A 23,132-nucleotide genomic window follows, 5' to 3' on the forward strand; every position below is an offset into this window, starting at 1 on the left:
GAAATTACAACCTTGGGCGATGCAAATACCTTATAATATATATTCGCCTAAACCTTAAAACTATTTTGGCATGCAAGGTATTTTAATCAAAGACAGCTACATCTCAATATAGAAAATAAAATCCTTATAACATTTTTATTTTTACCATTGAATAATGACAATTCAATTTATTATCAAAACTGCTAATTAACAATATATAAATAAGTAAAACTTTTTGAGTGGTATTGATAATTTACATCAAATATAAAAATTTATCAAAATATTATAAGTCAAGAACATTCCGATACTTTATATAATTTTTAAATAATAAATGTAAAAAATTGATGTAAAAAAATAATTCACAATTTGTGTTCAATTTAAATATTATATAAAAATAGTTTAATATTTTTTTTTATAAATATAAAAATTAATAAAATAACGTCAAAAATAATGCATTATTCAGCTCTGTTAATGTTATCTTTAATTCTAATTTTTTTTAAAAATATAATAAATTGTGCATGTATAAAGAGCCATATTATAAAATAATGACATGTCTATATTATACATCCTCACCATAATTTTAAAATGTGTATCAGCTTTGGTTTTTGAATATGCTCAAAATAGTCCTTTTTTGAAATATATAAAATGTTTTTTGTTTCGTTTTCAAATATTTTTTATAATTCTGCGGGGACCCCTAGAAGATGGTCCTTTTGGTTTAGAGAATTTTTCCTTCGTTTCCACAGCCTTGGGATGCAGCTCTGAGTCAATGTATTCGGAAGTTAATTCATTTCCCGCTTCGATTTCAAACTAACCATTTTTTCATATTTAATTTTTTTAAAAATATAATATATATTATTAATGAACGGTGAGAGAGGAAAACATTGTAGCATTAATTATTCTATAGAAAACTCCGAGTAATTAACTAACTTAAAATAAATATATATGATTTATATAACATTTTACCGTTTTCGATATTTCAAGGCCAGTTATGTATTTCAAATTTTCGATTACTTTGTGTTTACATGACGAGTATAACATTTTCTCTTTGATTGAGCAACTGCTCTGCCCCGGCATCGAATATATGAAAACTTAAATTGAATAAGATTTTTTAAAATTATTAGCAAAAAATATGATTGATTACTTGTATTATTAATAACAATATCTAATGACAATTTTAATTTAACTAAAAAAATTTAAACTGAGTAGAGTGACCAGAAAGTTCTTCAAATGTTTGCTAATTTGATAAGCTTATTTTAGCTCGAACATTATATGATAACAAGTCGCAAAGAGTAAATTCTAAAATGATAAAAATTATAATTTTCAAAATTAAACTTATGTCTTGAAGATTTTGATTTTCGAAAACGTGTTTGTATCGAAATAAATGATACTTAGGGCTGGATATGGGGATAAGCTTAGGTAGAGAATGTACGTCGGCATTTTTGGAAGCATGATCAAAAGCTACTTCTTCCCTGTCGATATCTATTTTCTATTTGCATAAATAAATGAATTATTTAAATTACCTTGATAATTACCAATTTGACTTTGGGGTCAAAGGGGGTAACGAGGCTGTTGCCCAATCCCTTTGAATTTATATTGAAATTTATCCTCCCAATTCATTTTTTATGCAAAGTTGATTTTAAAAATAATTTGTATAGACATGCCTTCTAGAAATTTTTTGAAAAATTTCTTGACTATGTCCACTATATAAATTTCTATTATGGTCAGAATTCCTTCTTAGTTTTGGTGGATAAGGTTTTAAATTCTGAGGAGTATATTCAACAATAGGATCCCCTTGCCTAGGTATTTATGACATCGTTTCTAATATGAAGTCCAAATTCAATCTTGAACTAAGTCCTGGTGCTAATGTTTTGGAGGCCATTAATTTCTTAATTGAATCCAAGGCGATAGTTCTTGCTTTAAATTTGGATAAAACAGAAATTAGTTGTTTTTAAACAGGTCCCAATCAGGTATTGATCGGAAGTCATACCCTTTAAGATCCCCGTTAAATAGTGTTATCCCAATAATAGCACGTCTAGAGAAAACAACATTTTGCTCAACCAAATTGAAAGCCATATTGCGTAATATTCCTGCCAACTAATCTTTATACTTAACAAGGATGTCGCTTTGGCTATCTAAAATTTTACATCTTTTAAGGGCCTCATATTCATTTATTCTTAATATATCTGAAATATACCTTTAGGCGATTAGATTTTGATTAATTTTTAGCATATAGACGCCTTAGTGACTTCTAATTACAATTTCATTAGAGAAACTATCTGGTTGAAGCGGAACTCCAAAATATGTAGAAAAATGCCTAGTTGGAGCAAGAACATAATCATAACGAAATTTTTCATAGGTATTGGAAAATAATCCATTAATGATAGAAATAAATTTTGAAATAGTAGGAACTGTTTTTGTTGCAATCATTCGTACTAGTTCTTCTAGAGTTCCTACTAAATAATATATAGGAGTTTGAAAAAAGCGTGCAATTTCTGGATTACAAGGATCAATGTATACATTTTCATTAAATGTTTCTATAGGATTTGCCCATACTATAGAATAATTTACATTCATCCAGCGATGAATATATTAAAAATAGACAGGATCACCAATTCTTATTATATAAGAAGTCAAGCTTTTTATGGTTAAAGTAGGATCATCTTTATGAATTAAATCAAATAATCCTGTTAAGATAATGATTTCTGCTGGTTTAATAGGATTAATAAATGTTCCCTCAATAAGACATAAAATAATTTCTGCACCAGTTGCTTCTTGGTAATAATCACAATTCGATCTTTATTTAAAAAATAACGATAAATACGTATATCATCTAAAGTGGATGGGTGACAGTTACATGATCAAAACCTTGTGTTTCTAATACATCATTTATACAATATTCCATAAATTCTTGTGTAGCAATAATAGTGTACTATAATTATTATATCAAGTTGTAATATTAGAAAAAGATCTTTAAATAAATCAAATATTAGATATTTATATAATAAAAAAAGATTGTAAGATATTTAAAATTGACTTATAATTAGATATTTTTTCTATAAGATTTTTTGGCAAATAATTACTCTAAAAATATAAGAGTTTCGTTTTAACCAGAAAGTTTCTCTACTGAAGTAATTAGAAGTCAAATCCAGGTTACTATGGCTGTTGGATTATTAGCTGGGTATAATAGGGTCTAAAATACATCTAAATAAATTTTTCGGCGTACTCCAATTACACGCACTACTCATCCTCCTTTATCTGAAACTTTGTTATTAGAAGCTATTATTGCATATTGAGTATCGGGCCAACATGCTAGATGAGATTGGTCAAGTTAGGCATGGTAGCTGTTGATAAAAAATTAAAATACAATCCAATTAAAGACATTGATTCATTAACTCTCATTGAATTGGCTACTACTAGGAAGATGAATGCTTGGACACTACAATTATATGAACAAGCATGTTTAATCTATCAAGAACATCATGGAACTTCTATGAGAATTATTGCAATAGTAGTGAATGTAGCTGCTGGTCACAAAAAAGGATTAGGTCTATATGGAATATAGAATTTGAACATGTATCTTCATTAGAAGATGATCTACTAAATTGTCCTTACATAGGTTTACAAAGACTTCCTGATTTAGGGTAGCTACTGCACCTTGAGTATGCTATTTAGGGATTTTATATCATGAAGCTTGTTTCAAAACAGAGGCTCAAAGATCTGAATTTGGAAACTATACAAAAGCATCAGTAATAGCACATATTCAAGGCAGTGAAGAAATTCAACCATTCACTATTATTCTCTACATTACCCAAATTAGGAACCAGAGTGATGGTAAATGTTATTAAAGGATTATCATTACAACAGGCTCATGTACTTAAAAGTAAATTAGGATCTAAACAATGTGAAGAAAATTTTGATATGCTTCATCAAAATTTAATGATTCCGCCTTGTAGAGAGTCATCATTGGGTGCATGGTATAAAGAAAAGAAGGATAATCGGATATTAATTATGTTAAAAGATACCACAAATGTATTCTTAGCAAAAGCTAAAAAAAGATGTGATCCTGATTTGACTGAACGATATAAGAGATCTGATCAGTTGGATACATGAGAAAAATAATCAAAGATGTTATTCTTCATATGATAGATTAGAATTAGTATTACCAACTAATATTTATTCATAAACAGCGGAATATCAATCTGCTTTGACAACTTATTTTACATCAATTTTTAAGGCCATTGAAAGAGATCCATAAGCTGAAACTAAATTAATCATTACTATCCTCCATCAAGTATGGATTAGCTCACTAATTTATTGGATGAAAAAATTATTTGTTTTTTTAAAGCAAAAAAATAATTTAAATATATATAAATTTTTCATTATATTAACTTGTAGCCGCATCAATGTCACAAAGATAAATATATATAAAATAAATAAATAACAATTAATATATAAAGTAGTATGATAATACTACAACTTCCAGTTGATTTTTTTTTCAACAATTCAAGCTATATATTTATGTACTACGGGTTTACTATTACACTACTATTATAAAAAAGCGGTATAATAACCTAATTTTATATAAATAACAAAAAATAATAATTTTTATAACAAAATTTGAAAATTTACTTTTCGCAAAATTGAGTAAACAATGCGATTCTGGTCAACATAAATGTGTTAAATTTCCAATTTTATTATTAGAAAATTCATAAATATGGTTATTACCATTCGAATATAATTCATAGCTCCGGATTTGAACTCGTTAAGACTAATTTTGAGGTCGTTGGTAAAGGGGAAAGATATTCCGTGCATAGATTTTTGCTTAGTGTCAATCCCGGGTAGCACTTGATTCTTATTTTATTATTTTAAAATATGAAGGTAAACGTACGGGTTATAATAACTAATTAGAGTAATTAGCAAGACGATTGTTAGTATTATTTTAAAAGGTAGAAAAATGGTATTATTTATAAGTGAAAATAAGGCACAAAAATTGGTTATATATTTTAAAAATTTTGCTGCTCTAAGATAAGGTAAAATCTAAAACAAACACTGATTAGAACGGTTCTGTAGTTATTCACCGTATAGGTTGTTAATCTGAAGATCTCGCATACAGTTCTAATCAGAGTTGCACCACTTTTTCATTATCACCGATTAATGTTATTAAAAAACTCGATTTTAAGCAGTTAAATGGCTAACTCAATATTTTACCCAAAAAAATATTACGCAAGCTATAAGATTTTGCTCAAATGATGGCAAAAAGATTTGGATATTTATTAGAGAAATCTTTAGTATGCAATATTTTTCTGGTTAAAATATTAAGTTAGCCGTTTTAAAAAATAAGCTAAAAGTGAGCCATTTAACAACACTAAATGTAGGTTAAAAACAATTTCAAGGGTTAATTAATATTTTTGCTATTGGTTTAATAATGAAAGTCAACGGTGCATTTTTTTTAACATGGAGTAAAATGCAATTTATATTTATTAACATGCAGAGAGAGTATAAATGTAAGTAGAAAAGAAAAAACCTTAAAATAACAATAAGAATAGAATTAAATGAAAACATTGAAATCACGCCACACATTCAAGGAACGGCCTAAAAAAATAATTTAAAGATGCATCTATCAATCCTTTTGTTTGTTGTCAATATTTATTTTTAAAAAAAAGCAACCTTAGACATGCTTGAAAAAAAAGATATTAACAGCAAGATTTTAGAAAAAACCAATTTCTAAGACTAAGATGTCCTATCCAACAGTAAAAAAACATGTCTAAGGTGATAGTTAGAACATTCGATTAGTGACTTTTTTTTACTTGCAAATTATTCTTATTTTTCCACCCAAAATTAATTTGAAAATAATCAACCTCAGAATTTTTAAAATTTTGCATTTCTTCTTCAATTCTGGTGAGAGGCTTTTCGCCATACTTTTTATCCTTAACCATATTCTGGTAATATTTTAAAGTAGTTTCATCCTATTCAAATTTTTTTATTTTTTAAAAAAAAATCAATTGTAGAGAGCTAATAAAACTGATTTAAAAAACGCGATTTTCAAAATTAGTAATGACACAAAATGAGATGATACATCACGTGATTTAGATTAGTAAAGGGGAAAATTAGGAGAATAAAGTAGTTTTGGAATTAATTTAAAAAAAAGTTTTTTGACATAAAACCAACTTGTTCTCCATTTAATTTTTGAGGCCAATAGGTTGTATTTGTTGATATAGGTGGTGAATATTGAGCACTTATTTTGGTGTTATTAGGATGGAGCGTATGATTGCTAAAATTTAAAGTAGATAATCTTTTGTGAGCATCATTTGAAATAAGGGTTATATCCCCACTACCATTATAATTCGTTTTGCCATTGGAATGATTTAAATGGTTTTGAGAATTCATATGTTTTGGAATGTAAATGCTATTGTTAGGACAATGGTGAATTTTTGTATGATTGGTTTGTGGATCACATTTTAATATCATATCCATATTCTCTAATACTGTAGCTTTGGCCTGCTTTAATAAAACTTCAAGCTGGGATGCATTGTTATTTAATTACATTTTATGTAAGATAAGGATTTAAGTTAAATTAAAAAAAAATAATTTATTAAATTTTTAACTAAAAGTAATTATATACATAGTGACTGAACCATCAAATATTTTATAGCAAATTCCATGCCAAATAACCTTACACCTAGACCCCTTCAGATATTTTCCTAATTTTTTTATAGCAAAAGTAATATCATAACTTTGAAATAAAATAAGCCTTCAATATTTAACATGGGCTGAGATATGGGAAGACAATCTATACATTTAATTTTATTTCCTAAGCCTAGAGATTTCGTTAATAAATGTACAAAGTGCCATCTATGAGCAAAATCTCCAGGTTTGTGTAATAATTTTCCAATCAATCTGTTTTCTCTTGCAATTTTTTCAGTAATTTTCAGAGGTACACTTATAATTGCTAAAATAAGTTTTGCAAAACATAGGTTCAATAGTTATGCCCAGTAACACAATTATGAGGGAAGAATCACCCCTTGTTTTTTTCTTGAAAATATGGTTTATAAATTTTTTTTATCCCTAGTCAATATCAGGCATAATTTTTGTAATATTTATACCTTTTTAGGGAGGGGTGATAGATGTTCAACACCACCTATGAACAAAATCTTACCTTGGGTAATATTTTTTGGCTAAAATCTTTAACGTCTTTAAACAGTGGTATAATCAAGACAGCATTATTTTTCTAAAGAAAATTCACTTTTTAATGCATATAAAATCAAAATTTAACATCTCTTAAAAGAGTCTAATTTTAGTGTCCCAGTCCACAGCAGATCTACCCCTGTGTATATGGCCATAATATTACATAAATCTTTTAATTTGTATTCTGAGTTTTAAAGGGTTTCCCAAATTTATTTTCACCCCAGTCCAGGAAAAGGCTTAGTATGACCTTGATATAAGACATATATGTGCAATAACAGCAAAAATGATCAATAGAGATAAGAGGTTGGTGTAGTCCATGGAATTTTTTTTTATCAGGTTATATGCTTGACTCATAGTTATATTTGTCTGGCCCATAATATATATTTTGTAAATTTGTAGAGTCAACCAATATTAATTTTTATAGGAAAATGATATAAATTAGCCTAATGATTAGGTTTATAAATATTACAAAACTTTGACTTATAAAAATATTCTGGATAATTTTTCCAGTCCAACTATGCCCAAAAATATTTTGGCCATGCCCACTACCTGCATGAACCTCTAACAAAGATATAATATTTATATATCTAACTAGAGTAAATCATTTAATGATTTAAAATAAAAAATATATATATTACTTTTGATGTGGAAAATAACTCATTTGATATTAATGAAAGTCCAAATTCTTTTTTAAGTGTTGCTTTTGTAGAAGCATATATCATTTTTTGTTTTATCTTTAGATAGGAATAATATCTAAATATATATATAGTAATTTACAGGTGCATCATCTGGCGACCAGGTTATAAACAACCAATTATAGGAGGAATCTCCTATGTTATCTAGGCGATAGAATATGTAACATGGTTGTTTATCTTCTATAAATTTGGATATTATTCTATCATAATGTGAATAATAGTTAAGAAAAATGTTAGATTAAAAAAATATTATGTCATAATTAAAAAAAGGATATCTTGCATCCAACTTTGCTTTGCATTTTCTACTTTATCCAAAATTAGTTTTTCTGTAATGAGGTTAGAATTTTCTATCAAAAATATAAGTTTACCAGAGTCTATTGAAATTTTCACAGCCCTGATTTTCGATGAGGTTTTTGATGTAGCTAAAAATTTTAAAAGGTCACTACTGCCTATATTGAATATATAATACGTTTTTATATTAAATAATAACATTTAATTCCCGTTTGATGAGACATCGGTCAAAAAGGTTGGTGAAACATACTTTCGTATAAAATATTTTCCTATAAAGTAAGAAACATATGTTTTATACTTTATACCCTAACATTTTTTTTTTATCATATAGTTTTATTTAAGTAACAAATTTTCATAAATTTTTCATTTACGAATTATAATTAAAAAAAAATATATAAAAAAACTAATAATATATAAAAAATGAATTAAAAAATATGTATGTGTAAAAGAGAAATGGCATAAAAAGAAATTATAAAATGTTAAAAAAGGGTACAAATCACCCTAGAGAAGAGTGAATGCTTAAAAAATTGAACCGGCAGACGAAGGTAAAACTTCATTAGGGTCCCCTGAGATCTGCCTCATTTTTTCCTATAGTTCTGATGAAAATGAAAGCATCACTTTCGAACATGCCTAGGGTATTGATAACGATTGGGATAAACACGGTATTAGTGAGGCAAGCATATTTGTTTTATTAGGATTTCGGTCTTTTCGATGGCAGAAAATGAGAGGTTGGACTTATCGACAAAATCGACGGGGAAGACCATTGGTCCAGGGAATGAGAGATATGCCAACAGGGCGTATGGCGTTTTCGTTTGAGAGGCCCACTGACATTTATATTTTATTTTATTTTAAAAAAAAATTTAAAGAAAATAGTATCAAAAGTATTAACATTATATATATCAAAGTTATATTCTAAATGCTAATTATTTGTTTATGTAATTAAAAACCATTTTAACATAGTTTTTAAAGTAGCACGCTAAGCTACAATAGCATCATATGTTGATATATAGGAGAACATAATACGTTGTATAAATGAGGCTTGATAAAAAAAATTCATTTGCAAATAAAATAAATAAATAATAAATATGTACCGATAACATGACGGCACAAATGGCTTAGTGAGTACATGGAAAAATTTCATTTTTTAAAAAAAAAATCCGGGCCGGGCAGTATATTTTAAAACCTACTATTTAAAATCGCCATTATTAGCTAAAGATCAAAAATAAATAAAATATATTTGAAAAAAATCCAGGCCGGGCCTGAATTTTTTATAAAAAAAACCCTGGGGGTCAGAAAAATTTTTTAGAAAAAAAACCGGGCTGGACCGAAAATTTAAATAAAAAATCCGCCGGGTTGTACAAATGGTACCTCTATAGGTCTATGATGTGGCATATTAGTGCATGCTATAGTTTGCCATATAAGCATTTGATTCTAATAATTTTTTGGATTGTTTCCCTATTTGAAGCAATAGGCAATATAGTTAAAGCCAGTGGCTAAATACCTATGAAAAAAATTGATTTAAATTATAAAGTACTTTATAAATTTTTCTTCAATGGTTATAGGATATTTAATAAAATTTGTGGCTGTTATGTATAAAACTGTTTTTTACATGTTTTAGTTGTAATAAAAAGTTTCCTATATAAAATTGAATCAAAGATAAAATAGATTAAATAAATACTTTGGTCATTCTTATATAATTAAAAAATTTTGCCTTTTATTAAGAGCTAGAGAAAGGTGTTGTAAAATTCATCCTCTTTTCTTTAACTATTATCGAGATTGTATATTACTCCTCTTCATGATTATTTTGAATAAAAATAATAATTTGACAGATACTATTTTATAAATTAATAAAATCACTTTGCACTATGAATAAAAATTGCATCGCGGCTATTCGCGATACTTCATTAAGAATTCAAGGTGAGAAATTCCATACAATTGGATTATTGTCTAATGACAAAATATAGACAAGCGAACTATAATTATGAATGTGACATGAAACCTACCCTACTTTGTATTTTTCGCAGTGAATCCGCGTTCGCGCTAACTATGAATGTAACGATGAACGACATTCGCGACAAATATTTCGCTAAAAATGCTTCGTGATAAAAGTTTTGTTGTTTAATACAGAATTAATTTATAAATTATGGTAAATACACATATATAATTTTATACAATGTTTTTAGGCATATGAAAATGATATTTCTTCTCATTATTCAAATTTAAATGAACAGAATATTAAACAAAGAAAGGATAGCAAAATATTGTTTTTAAGAAATTTTAATAATTATTTAAAACAAGAATTAATAAGTATATAAATCAAATATCGATATATTGGTTTATCAAATTTTGAAGATAAATATGTTAACATATTGCACCAGAATGGTGAACTTAAGGTGCTTGATTTGTGTTGTGGGAAAGGTGGTGATATTAATAAATGGCATTATGTTAACCCTGAAATAGTTGTATTTGTGGGTTATTATAAAAAATTCTTTTTCAATTTTTATAATAACATATATAAGATATTGCCAAACAAAGTATTGAACAATGCGAGAAACGATATGATGCTTATTTAAAAAAACAACAAAATAAAAAAACATATAAAGCATATTTTATCCATGCTGATTGCTGTGAAGTAATACAATATATGAATATTGCTATTTTTTGCAGGCTGGCTAAAGATTTTCTTGGTTTTGGGATTTGTTAATTTAGCCTTCAATTAAAAATATTAGACCAGACTTGGGCTTGTAATAAAAAATATTATTGACAGAAATGTATTATACTTATTGATTAATTCTGTAGTGATAATCAATAAAGTATTGAGTTTTAATTTAAACACTCCTTAATATTATCATGGATTTATTAGACTTTCCATATTTTTATTTGTTAATTTAGCCCTAAAATAAGAATATTAGTCCAGACTTGGGCTTGAAATAAAAATTATTATTGGCATACTATTGATTAATCATGGTTATTGATAGTGATAATCCATAAAGTATAGAGTTTTTAATTTAAACACTCCCCAATATTATATAGTTATTTATTTTGGTGCAACTACAAATATTTAAGATTAAGCTCAATGGCATGAATTTATCCATGGGGGTAAAAAAATTTGGTGGGCTTCCCAAACACCCCTTAATTTTTTTAAATATAATATTAATTTTTTAGTAGTTACCTTATATCATCTTTGTTAAAGTTGACTAAACAATTGGAAACACTAATTCTAAAATTTACCAATATTTTGTACTTTTTCTTAAATTTTATGTTTAAAAAAATATATTAAAGGTTAATCTGAAAGAGAAATTTTTCCAGCAAGGTATAGATGTTAATATTCAATTCAATATAGTTAGCTGTCAATTTGCGTTACATTATGCTTTCCAATCGCTCCCTCGTTTAAAACAGATGCTATTGAATGCTACACAAAATTTATCTGACTATGGATTTTTTCTTGGTTCCATGACAGATGCCTTCAAATTGATGTAATAAATCTAATCAATATTTGTTATTTTACCCTGAATTCATAGTTCAAGTAAATTCATGACGAATAATAAAATACATCATATTTTATATACTTCTCCAGGAATTCACACTAACTATGACTTCAGGGTTAAGCATTTTGCTTTTCATGAGTAAAAACATCCTTTCACAATGTTGAAAGATAATCTTACATAAAATTTAAATATTTCACAATTCCTTATACAAAATATCAACTCACCCTTTTAAACTGTTCGTTTTTATGTCTCCTTCCTCTATAGCTATTTATTATATTTTGATATTAAGCCTTCAATTCTCAATAAGTATTATCAAGGATGTATTGCAAGGGGAGGGGCTATGGGGAGCTAAGTCAACCTCGCTAATTTTTATTTTATTTTTAGCCTCCTTTCCAAATTTTGTTCATGTGTTACGCACTGCTGCCAAATAATTTTACTATTTTTTCAAAAAATTAAATTTGAATCCCTTTTTTTTATTATATTGATATAAAAATTATAATTTTAATATAATCATAAATTGATTTTTTAAAAAAAAATGTTCTTAGAAGATAGAGAAGCAAAAAGTTTTATTTTTTATTATTTTTGCTTTATTTTTTAATATCAACTAAAATGAAATTTTGATTTCTCTCATTTTAACAATTTTTATGGATATTAGAAAAAATTTTCAGTAATTGCATTAATTCTAAGGGGGGGGAGGCCTTAAACTTAAAATATCTTGAAAAAAAATATGCTATTTCCTTCAAGTCTTAGCAAATTTTTTCAACTGTTAGGATTGAGCCGATTTAATAACCCTACAGGTAAGAAATTGTCCAATTTAAACAAAATCTCATAAATGTTTAAATAGGAATTTGAAATTTTCAAAGAGGTAGGTTATTGGTAGGATTAATCAATCTGCTTTAAAATAAGTAATAAATTAGGATATATTTTATCAGGTTTGTGTCTTTTTGTCTATAAATCATTTTTTTATTGGTTGACGAATATTTAAAAATTAAATTATTAAGAACATGTTGGCAATAACATTTACTTATTGTATAGGTGAATATTTACAGATGTCGCAATTCTGAAATTAAACTTATTTGAAAAATATACCATTAAAAAAAATTCCAAAACTGGTAAGATTAAAAATAGACTAATTTATAATATCAGTAGAAATCATTACTGCAGTTATCCCTGAAAACCGAGAGTAAAATGATTTTTTATTTATTTTAGAAATTCTTTCTGATACATTTGTTAGAACTTGATGGCGGGAAAAGAATAAAAAAAATTGGCACAAATACTCAAATTAAATGAATATGAAAAGATTGCTCTAACCAATATTTCCTAAATGAAAATTTTTTCTAAATTCCCTACTCTGTAGATACCTTATTCGGCAGTACTGCCGAGTATGAAAGGGGCTTTCATCTTATGAATTTTATCATGGCAGATAGTCGAAGCGAGTAGAGTAAATAACTTGTCAAATTTAATTTTCAAAAATATAAATGTATCTTGGATATCAGAGTGGATTCTAGATCCATATATAAAAATATGGAAAAGAAATTATCGAGGGCTAGTGAAATCTTTTCAAACAAAAAGAGCCCAAAGAAATTAAAGATTTATAAAAATTTTTAATTCTTATTTAATTTTGAGTCCAAATCATATTCCTTAGAAAATGCCTAGATATATTGGGTAGCGATTTTTAATTTTATCCATTTGCGTAAGACCTCTATTAAGTGGGTATTTGTTGCATTCATTCATTTATATTATAAAATTTATATTTTAAAACTATTCACGTCAAATAAAATAAATCATTAAACTCAAATAAAGTGCTAAAGATTTAAATATTTCTATAGGAACTATTACACTATTCTTAAATTCAAAGGAGACATTATCAAACATAATGCAAATATAACATATTGTACCAAATAAACAAACAAAGATACCATTTTTATTTTATTTCATAAATTAATTTTTATACTTATTCTTAATTTGTTTTTCTAGGAAAGTAAAATCTTGATAAATTGAGAAACTGTCTAATTTTGGACAAATTTTGGTCCCAATGCCGCCCAAATTTGACAGGTTTTTCTTTTTATTTAAATTTGCATAGATATTCTATGTTTGTGAAATTATTTTTAAAATATTATATAAATAAATAATTAATTCATATTCATATGCTAAAAAAAATCGAACAGTTTAACCTCGATTTGGGCACCGCTTGGACTAAGATATCCCAACTTAAACAGTTGCCCAATTTATCAAGTTTATAATTTAAAAAGACATTCCACCATTTGTTATATTCTAGTTTAGTAAGAAGTTAGATTATGGTAAATTATTCTAATAGTATATATTCATCAAAATCATGAGTAAAATTTATGTATACATAAACTTATACAAAATAAGAATGTGTATATAAAATTATCTTTAAATAGTTGTATATCAGTGCTGTTAAATAGCGCGCTACTATAGCAGTCTACTTTAGAAAAAAATAGCGATATTAGTAGTGCGTTACTAATCTAAAAAGTAGCCAAGTAGCGTATTTTCAATTTTATATAATAAATACACATAAAAATCTTAAAATATATTTATAATTAATTTTAAAATCATTATTTTTTTATTTTATTTAATTATGAATGCATTATAAATCAAATTTTTAAAATAATTTAAAATTTCGATGATAGTGATTGATTTAAGTTTAAATGTAGATATATTTTGAGTTGCGATACTTTATACAATGTATTGAAGCTAATTTTTATAAAACTTTTTTTATGATTAACCTTTTAGATTATAAATGGTCGTTGTAATTCTCATATACATCGAGTAAAATTAATATTTAAAAGTCTTTTTTATATAGTATAGGAATTATCTGTCACAAACAGTTAAAGGAATTTCTTTTTTATATATTGGCATATATATAGTATATTTATAATCTTAAATAAATTTTCAAAATATATTTTTTAACTGATAGGAAGTTGCTCAAAGAGTTACCAGTTCAAAATGTTGCTATTAATAGCCCAAAATCTTGTTATCAATTCAAAAATGACATATGCTGCATTACGTTCGATCACCCAACTTTCGCTCAATACAAAAATTGCCATTCCAACATCAATAATTTTGATCAAACATCTTTAAATTCCATCAATAACCCTTCCCCCAAAATAGCTAATAATGGAGACAAGAAATCCTTTCAAGAAGTAATCGTTCCTCCACTGGTTGGGGCTAATCTCTCTTTTTATTTGGATGAGAGAGTTGATTGTACCGAATTTCTGGCTTACTTCCCATTTTTAAAAAGGTTTTTTTTTTGGTTTTAAATTATTACAAATTTAAAAAAATACATAATTAGAATTTTTAGTGGTGTTTTGATTTTTAATTTAAATGTTTTTTTAAAGTTTTCTATGACACCGCATTTCAAAAAATATATAATTAAAATGACCAAATCACATGTTTTCCTACTTGTTTTTTTTATTTAATGCTATTTCTAAACTTAATACTTATTTTTTAAAATTTACTAGTAAATTGCCCAAACTGGCGAGCGAATAAGATGAGACATGGAGTTTATTTTTTTTTAAAAATTGGAAAACGGTAGTCAAGTTAGGACAGTTATATCCAATGACATATAATATTTACCTCGAATGGCGGTTCATTCATGAAAATTAATCTTAGCACAAGATCTGGTTTGGTTTTCCAAACTAAATTTATAGGGGAAACAAAAATAGCATGTCACCAGCTGATTTGTATTGGTACATATTTAAATGAATGAATCATCAGTCTTGGATGCATTAGGAAACATAACATACAAATAGGACTGCGATAATAAATTCCTCTAGGATCTAAAAATCAGATCAGACCGATATTTAAAAAAATACAACTCGACCCGATATTTTCATTGTTTATGGTTATATTCATCTTTTTTATCGTTTATTGGCGGTTTTTAGGTTTACCCGGGTAAGCCAGCTTCCTCTCTGATCTCTTTTCTCCATTCAGATACTCCTAATTTTAATAGTGACCCCCTACAGTTCTAGTCGCCGCTATTTGTAAGACCCATTCTATGCCGTCCTTTATCACTTTCACCCACGATTTGTTGGTCTTCCACATTGCTTTGATTTCATTGCTTCCAATGAAGTCCATTTCTTAACAAAATCATCTTGCGTCTTTCATTTAACATGCTCAAACCACCTTAGTCGATTTATTCTAATCACGACTCAATCGTTTTACCTATTCCTTACCACAATTCGTGTTTTTCTTTCATATATATCCCAACCCTCCGAATATTCTTATCTCCATTTTTTCTAATTTAGCTTCATGCGCTGCTTTCATTATCCACTTTTGCCTTTGAAGACTATACAGCTTCTCACACAGCTCACATAAACTTTTCCCTTCAGCTTCAGAGATATGTTTTATATGTCAGAATCGAAGATATCTCGCTCTCGAAACTTCTTCCATGCATATCTTACCCTTGCAAGAATCAACACTTTCACCTACGTTCAGACAAATAAAACTTTACCACTTTTTCTAGAGGAGCTCCATTACCGATATTTAAACCACCCTTTTCTACATTATCATTAGCACCTTTCACACATGTTCTACAGGTAAGAGTCATATTTGCTTTCACTAAATTTCCGTTCTCACCACTACATCTTTTATACACCCATTTCTGATAGCTAGTAAATTGTCCTATGCACAGCACATAGTTCAAGTGTCCGTTTCTTCCTTCTTTTTTGATCCTTTGCCTCCAATCATCACCTTAGTCTTACCTTCGTTCACTTTTATGCCTTTCGATCCTAGGAAATTTTTTATCCAGATGATCTAGTTCTATTTTCGGCGATCTGAGCCCGATTTTCCTATCCCATTGTTATCACTGGACTGTTGAAAAGAACGATATTTTAGCGTAAGCGAAAGAAGTTATAATTGCTAAAGGAAAATATAAAAAAGTTATTAATATTTTATAATTGTCGACAGGGTTTTAAACCGTATAGTATAGCGGTTCTTTCCTTTTTTTAGTTTGGAATTTTATAAAGGTTTTGTTCCATTCCGGTTTTTTTTGAAGAAATTCATATCGGTTCGTTACGGTTTAGAATTTATAACGGTTATTTTCGGTTCATTTCGGTTTTTATAAATTTGGATTTTTAAGAAAATTTATCATATAATTTAACTTTTAAAATGTAAAACTTGCAATTTTTTTAACTCAATGTGAGACCATTTAATATAAATAAATAAAATAAAAGTATAAGAATAATTTAATGCAATGTTAGTTAACTTATTTAAATTGAAGAATTATAGTAAGATTTTTTAATATTTTAAGATTTAAAAAAACAGATTTAGAAAAATATTGGAATTATATGATTTTCCCGAAATTAAAAGCAAGTATTATTATGAGTGATAACTGTTTTAAGATTATTTCTTATCTAATTAAATAGTAATTTGCCTAAAATCTATTAAATTGAGCATATAGTAAAAACAATTAACTTGGTATTGATTGATATGAAGATGTGTATAAAATTTTTTTGATTTGTTAGGAAATCACGAATTTAAATGGCCCCCAAGGAAAATTAAAATTTTGAATTTAAGTTAATAATTTTAAATTAATTTTTTTTAAAAGCCGTTATGAACCGATGTAAACTTATCTTCATATCAATCAATACCAAGTTTTTCTTTTTAATTGGATTACGGTTCAGAAAATTATAACGGTTTGTTCCAGTTTCGCAGTTCGGTCCGAAACCCTTGATTTTCGATCTCTAAACACAGATCAAATTAACATTTAAAAAATCAAGGTCCGATCCTGTCTGATCAGCCTTGCAAGGGCTCTAATAAACTATTTTTAATTAATTTTTAGAAATATATATTTAGCTTACTTTTGCTTTTATATGCGAATATTTATTTTTTGAATAGGATTAAAATGCTAATTAAACAAGATTTTTTAAACTTGAATTGATGTATGAACATAAATCATAAACAATCTGGATTCGCCTTATTATTAATAATTATTATAGTTTTTAATATTGTAAATATACCATTATGATATTTATATAGGTTTTTTTTAAATTTATTTTTTGTGAACTTATAATTCACTCTATGTCATAGATAAGTTAATAATGGAAAAATGTCGGGCAAGTTAAGCTTGCGGGTGATGTCTTAAAAAATCCCCCCCCCCCTCCACCCCACACACCTTGAATAGTAATATTATTATCGCTATCCCATTTTTTCGTATTCTCGCTATAATAATTCGAGAAATATTACATTTAGGGGCTTATAAAGTTAATAATTTTTAAAAAAATATTTTGGCGGAAAATGATTATTTTTTAAACTCTAATTGAAATATTACAGGCACTCTTTAAATTAAATTATCATATTTGCTCCTACCTAGAAATTTTTTTAAACTTTTTTTTTTGAAATGTATAGATTGCTTCAGGACAAATTTAGCATGATGTGTGTCTTGAGCTATAATTTTCACGAATTTTACTTCAAACACCAAATCAACTTCGATTTGGCAGAAAGAATGAAGATATACCAAGTTTGGTCTTATTTTTTTTAGAATAATCAAATTTAAAATTAAAATAATGATCTATATAATTTTTTATCGAAAGTCATATATTTAGAGGTTTTATTCAATTCACCTCCACCCGGAGAACCGCTTTCATCTGAAACTTGCATATTTTAAAATACTATATACCTGTCTGTAGTGTTAATTTGTTTGTGAGTAGTCTTTTTTTTAAACAGTCAGGCGAAACTAATTGCATAAAAATTTTTGCAACGATGAACTTTTTAACTAGCCATTTTCTAAGCTCATTTTGAAATTGAATTTTTTTTACGGATTTATAATTTTGTCAACCTCTTTTACATTAATGTCTCCTATACCTGTCAATAATAATATTTAAAAAAACAACTTTCACACGACTATAAGCTGCTGGCAAGTAACGTCATTACTAACTGCGGTTATTTAGGAAGATATAGCGTCATTTGATACTTCAGATCCAACACCCAGCATAGAAATAATAATTTAACTGATTAAAAATATGCCAATATTTAACTGATAATTTTTCCATACATATTATATAGTAAAAATGTCGAGTGAAGCACTATAATTCTATCTCCGTGATATATTATTGACGAAAATAAAATTTTATTTTGTATATATATTGCATTTGCCCTAACAAAAATTTCAGCCAAAATTAAAATCAAAGGTGTGGGCGCTTCCTTAGCTCCTTTTTTTATATGAAGGAACTTTAATAAGTCTTTACAAAATACAAAAACATGTTTAAAAAATGTATTTTAATTAGGAATTCAACATATATGATACGAGTGAGGATGATGAATTTAGACATGTTAGACTCCTTTTAGAGGTAATACCCTTTTCCACTTTTATTCATGTAATTTAATTTGTAAAAAAAAATTATATAGAAAATAGCCAAAAGGAATGACGAAATACCTCATTTAGTAACTATAAATTTTATTATCATTCGGGACTCTTTATTTGTTTGGGCTATAAATGAGATATTAGCTTAAGTATCTATTTTCTGGCCCATGGTTTAGTAGATTTAGGTTTTCAAAGTAAATTTTATGTAATATTGTAAGCGAAGTTTTAACCCCCATAAGGTGATTCTCAACTAGTTAATTAATGTGGCTTAAATTTTATGTAGAGTTGGGTAGTATCACTAATACTTTTTATTTTAAATACATGATACGAATACTTTTTGTATCTCTTCACAGATCCCTTATTTAATTTTATTTCGGCCCGAACCTGGCTAAAATGTTTTATAAATATATTTTTAGGCCCAGTTCGAATTTTGATTTTATAGGACAAGCCCTAAATTTTTAATTGAAAATATTAATTAAACGCATTTTTTTTAAAGTTAGATTTAAAAAAAACCAAGTTTTGTTCGGTTATAATTTTATTTTAATAAAAGAAGCGAAAGCCCCATTTTCTCTTTTTTGAAGTTCTGCCTAAATTTTCCTTAAAATCTTAGCCCGGCTCTATTTAAATGAATAGACCCAACTTCGGATGATAGCAAAGGATCTAGTATTTTTGGGGGATATTTTCATAAATATCTTATCTTGTATTTAGATTACTTCAAAAAAAAGTATATTCATGTGAATAAAAATTATTTTTTTACCAAAGCAAAGCAATTGCTACTATAAAAGAGATATTAGAAATATTGGCATCTGATTCAAACTATTATAAACCACTCTATATGGCTAGTGTTGTTAAACGGTTCGATTTTTAAAGACGAAATATTTAAAAAAATATTATGCAAGCCTGGAGAATTTGCTCACAGATGGTTTGGACATCTATTAACGAAATCTCGAGGCTTGCATAATATTATTTTTAATTTAAAATTGACTAAATCAAGTTGTTTAACAACACTAATTGCTATAGAAAATTGTGCCCAGATATATAATTGATAAAAATACCATTTAATGTTAAAAAAAATGCTGCACTACATGTTTATATTAAAATTATTTTTATTTAAAAATTTAAAATTAGCCCCATCACTCGTGGTATATAAAGAGAGAAAATGAATGTAATTAAGAATATAGGTTATATATTATATATCGCATAATTTGCAACATAGCCTTAATGAGATTTGTTTTAGTGGGTTAATTTTTATATAATATATATTTTAAGGGAATATAATCATTTTCAGAGACTAACTCATGCTTGCTCTTCACAGGGCGAATACATAAAACAAGCATCCCCCCTATTACTTATGATCCCTGGTTCTAAAAACTAATAAGACACGGTTTGAGTGAGCTAAACCAGGTCGGGCCTCTTAGGTTTCTTATAACAAAACAAAAATAAGTCATATCACCTGAAATCATTTTTATTATAAAATTATTTTAGCACACGATATCTAAATCAGAATGGCAAGTTATCGGTAAACAATATATTAATTACTTATTTTTTACAATTTTTAATATAACTTCGTGGGCCGTTTTGGAAAAAAAAGAGAAAATTAAATTAAAAAGATAGATTGTAAGTTAAGGTTGTCGTTGATATATTTGACCAAATGCGAAAATTGGTTATTGCTTTAGACAGGGTCATTTAGAACCAAAGTTTTTTTATCTAGAGATTAAGATTTTTGTTTTTTTAATATAAATATCCAAAAAACAATTAATTTATTTTTTAATTTAATAATTTGGTTTATTTATACTAAAAATTAAATTACTAAATATGGTTTTAATAATTTCCCTCGTGTTTATTTATTTTAGAAATACCATTTATCCAATCCAAAAACAATTTGTATACTTTCTTTAAAAAAAATTAATTAAAATTTTTGAAAATATCTAGGTTTACTTGTCAAAAAAAAACAGAAATTAACATTTAATAATTTTATTTAAAAATATATTCTAGGATGCTACATGATGTTTGCATTCAGAAAAATTCCACCTAAACCATTAAAGAAAAAACCTATTGTATGAAAAGCTAGTGAATTATTATATCATAAATATTTTTTAATTATACATCGACTCGATAATAATAAATAAAATTTTTATAAAGATAATATATAATTTGCAAAGATTTATTTTACCGTTCCTGGTTTATAATTTCTTAGTTTAATGATATTCGATGCATATTATACGAATACGGGTAACAAGATTTTTGGATCGAATACGAATAAGGAAAGTATATTATCTGTCGAATAATTTTCTATCTATTATTTGAAATTATTCGTATAATTATTTGAAATAATTTATAAATGTTTTAAGTTATTTCTAAATATTCAAAATCATTTAAAATAATTTGTAAATGTTAGAAATTATTTATAAATATTTAATATTCTTAATTATTTAACATTTCCTTGCGGAACTTTTTATTTTTTGCTTTTTCCTACGTATAAATCACTTTTTAAAATTGTAATGAACCTTTCATTTTTAAATATATTTTTAAAGAATTTAATTTTTGAATGGAATATTCGACGAATTAAATCGATTAAATGTTCTTATTAATACGAATCGAATATTTTCATTAATATAGTTTATACAAGATATTGACTTTTTAAAATCACTGCATTTTTCTCTGATATTTATTTGATACGATACTAAAACAAAGTTTCATAAAAGTATTATAATAGGTTATCATACATGCTAAATGGGCACACAATTTGAGGAGTCATCAGACAAAATCTCAGGTAATCACACTCACAAAGTATTCTGAATAAAATGATCTGTCATTTTCTTAAATAATGCAAATTAAATATTTTTGGAAAAATTGTTAAAATTGGTATATTTTTTATCAGCGGCATTTTTTCCCAGAGGTTTAAGATTAGATACTTATTAATAAAACAAAATGTACTGTTACTCAACGACAGGAATAATAGTAGGGGGAGACTGGGGTTATATTATCCATAAAAAATGGATGAAGCTGATTAACCAATTAATTTTTAGAAATTAGAAAAAAAGTCTTAGTTTTTTTATTAATATAAAATTTAAAAAAACAAAAAACACCAGGATTACCTTTTTGGCCTTCGCCTTGCGTGTTATAGCGTTCTTTATTTTTTATACAAATATGTTAATCTTAAGTAAAATAAAATATGTTAAATGTATCAGGTTCATCCATATTATAGAGATCTGCAGAGGTGCCATTAGCACGGCCCGAGTTTTATATTTTTAAGCCTGGTTCGACCCGGATATTTTTTTAAAAACATTTTTTAGGTCCGGCCTGGATTTTTGTAAAATATATTATTTTTAATATTTATTGCTAATAATGGCGATTTTATATTTAAAAAAATTAAAATACGACCCGGCCGCTGGACTTAGGGCTAGGCCTGCAGATCTGGTATATATCACCCAGAAGAATTTGTCATATAATTTATGAAAAACAAGTCAACCATCTTCATATTGTCATGCGTGACCATAAACAAACTCGTGGCTTCTGCTTATTAAAGTTGAATTTTTTATAAAAAATCAACCATTGTTTAAAGGGCTAATACGCATCTCGCCAAAACCTACCCCAGATCTTCAAATTCAATTTAAATTTGATTTCAAGATATAAAACTATTATAAATATTGTCAATATTTTTATACATGATTAGACTAGATATAACAAAAAATTAAAAAGTTACTTTTTATTTGTTAAAATTTAAATTCATTAACACTTTTCATGAGCATATTTTTGCGAAACATTTTTAGAGCATTTTATTAATATAGATGGTTTAAATTTCGAAAGATACATTAGTTTTAAAATTATTTGATAATGAAATAGTTGCCCCAGGATAACACCATCCCGTCTCCCTACTTTAATAAAAAAAATGAGAAAAACTATAATATTCATAGTTTTCCATTCAATTAGAAATAAAACTCGATCAAAAAAAAGTACAAAAGTCTTAAGAAAAGGTGTGATTGAAAGAGAAAAAAGTTCGATCAAAAAAGGAAAAAATCAATTTAAAAAAAAGAAGTTTCGTTCGATAAAGTTCTACACAAAGAAAATGGAAAAGGGTTATTAAAAAATGAAAATTCTTAATTAACAATTATTTTATTTAGATATTTTAATTGATATATTTTCCTCTTATTGTGATTCTCAGAG

At 26.7% G+C, this 23,132-nt stretch overlaps 2 protein-coding genes across 4 annotated transcripts; one reads left to right on the top strand and one right to left on the bottom strand.

Moving 5' to 3' along the window:
- Positions 1-569: 569 nt before the first annotated feature.
- LOC135925287 (twinfilin-2-A-like) lies at positions 570-8,446 on the bottom strand. 2 transcript variants are annotated; one of them, XM_065460529.1, is made up of 10 exons: positions 8,350-8,446; positions 8,228-8,308; positions 8,133-8,185; positions 7,942-8,067; positions 7,803-7,898; positions 5,838-5,945; positions 4,705-4,830; positions 1,312-1,465; positions 943-1,067; positions 570-786 (listed from the first exon to the last, which is right to left on the bottom strand). In XM_065460529.1, exons 1-10 carry the CDS (start codon positions 8,372-8,374, stop codon positions 643-645), a joined length of 1,038 nt encoding a protein of 345 aa, XP_065316601.1. In that variant the 5' UTR covers positions 8,375-8,446; the 3' UTR covers positions 570-642. The 2 variants fall into 2 exon arrangements, with proteins under 2 accessions (XP_065316601.1, XP_065316600.1); XM_065460528.1 differs by lacking the exon at positions 5,838-5,945 and adding an exon at positions 6,148-6,498.
- A 1,734-nt stretch (positions 8,447-10,180) lies between these two features.
- Positions 10,181-21,104, top strand: LOC135923749 (mRNA cap guanine-N7 methyltransferase-like). Of its 2 annotated transcripts, none has more exons than XR_010571270.1 (11): positions 10,181-10,296; positions 10,334-10,457; positions 10,503-10,622; positions 10,670-10,782; positions 11,433-11,626; positions 14,580-14,903; positions 18,011-18,122; positions 18,889-18,951; positions 19,010-19,045; positions 20,094-20,484; positions 20,961-21,095. XR_010571270.1 is itself a non-coding variant. In XM_065458671.1 (11 exons), exons 1-11 carry the CDS (start codon positions 10,294-10,296, stop codon positions 21,026-21,028), a joined length of 1,191 nt encoding a protein of 396 aa, XP_065314743.1. In that variant the 5' UTR covers positions 10,181-10,293; the 3' UTR covers positions 21,029-21,104. The 2 variants fall into 2 exon arrangements, 1 of the variants encoding a protein (XP_065314743.1); XM_065458671.1 differs by having other exon boundaries at positions 20,451-20,484; positions 20,961-21,104.
- Positions 21,105-23,132: the final 2,028 nt, after the last annotated feature.

The sequence above is a fragment of the Gordionus sp. m RMFG-2023 genome, chromosome 2, assembly GCF_954871325.1.
Source record: "Gordionus sp. m RMFG-2023 chromosome 2, tfGorSpeb1-WG-v2, whole genome shotgun sequence".
Lineage (NCBI taxonomy): Eukaryota > Metazoa > Nematomorpha > Gordioida > Chordodea > Parachordodidae > Gordionus > Gordionus sp. m RMFG-2023.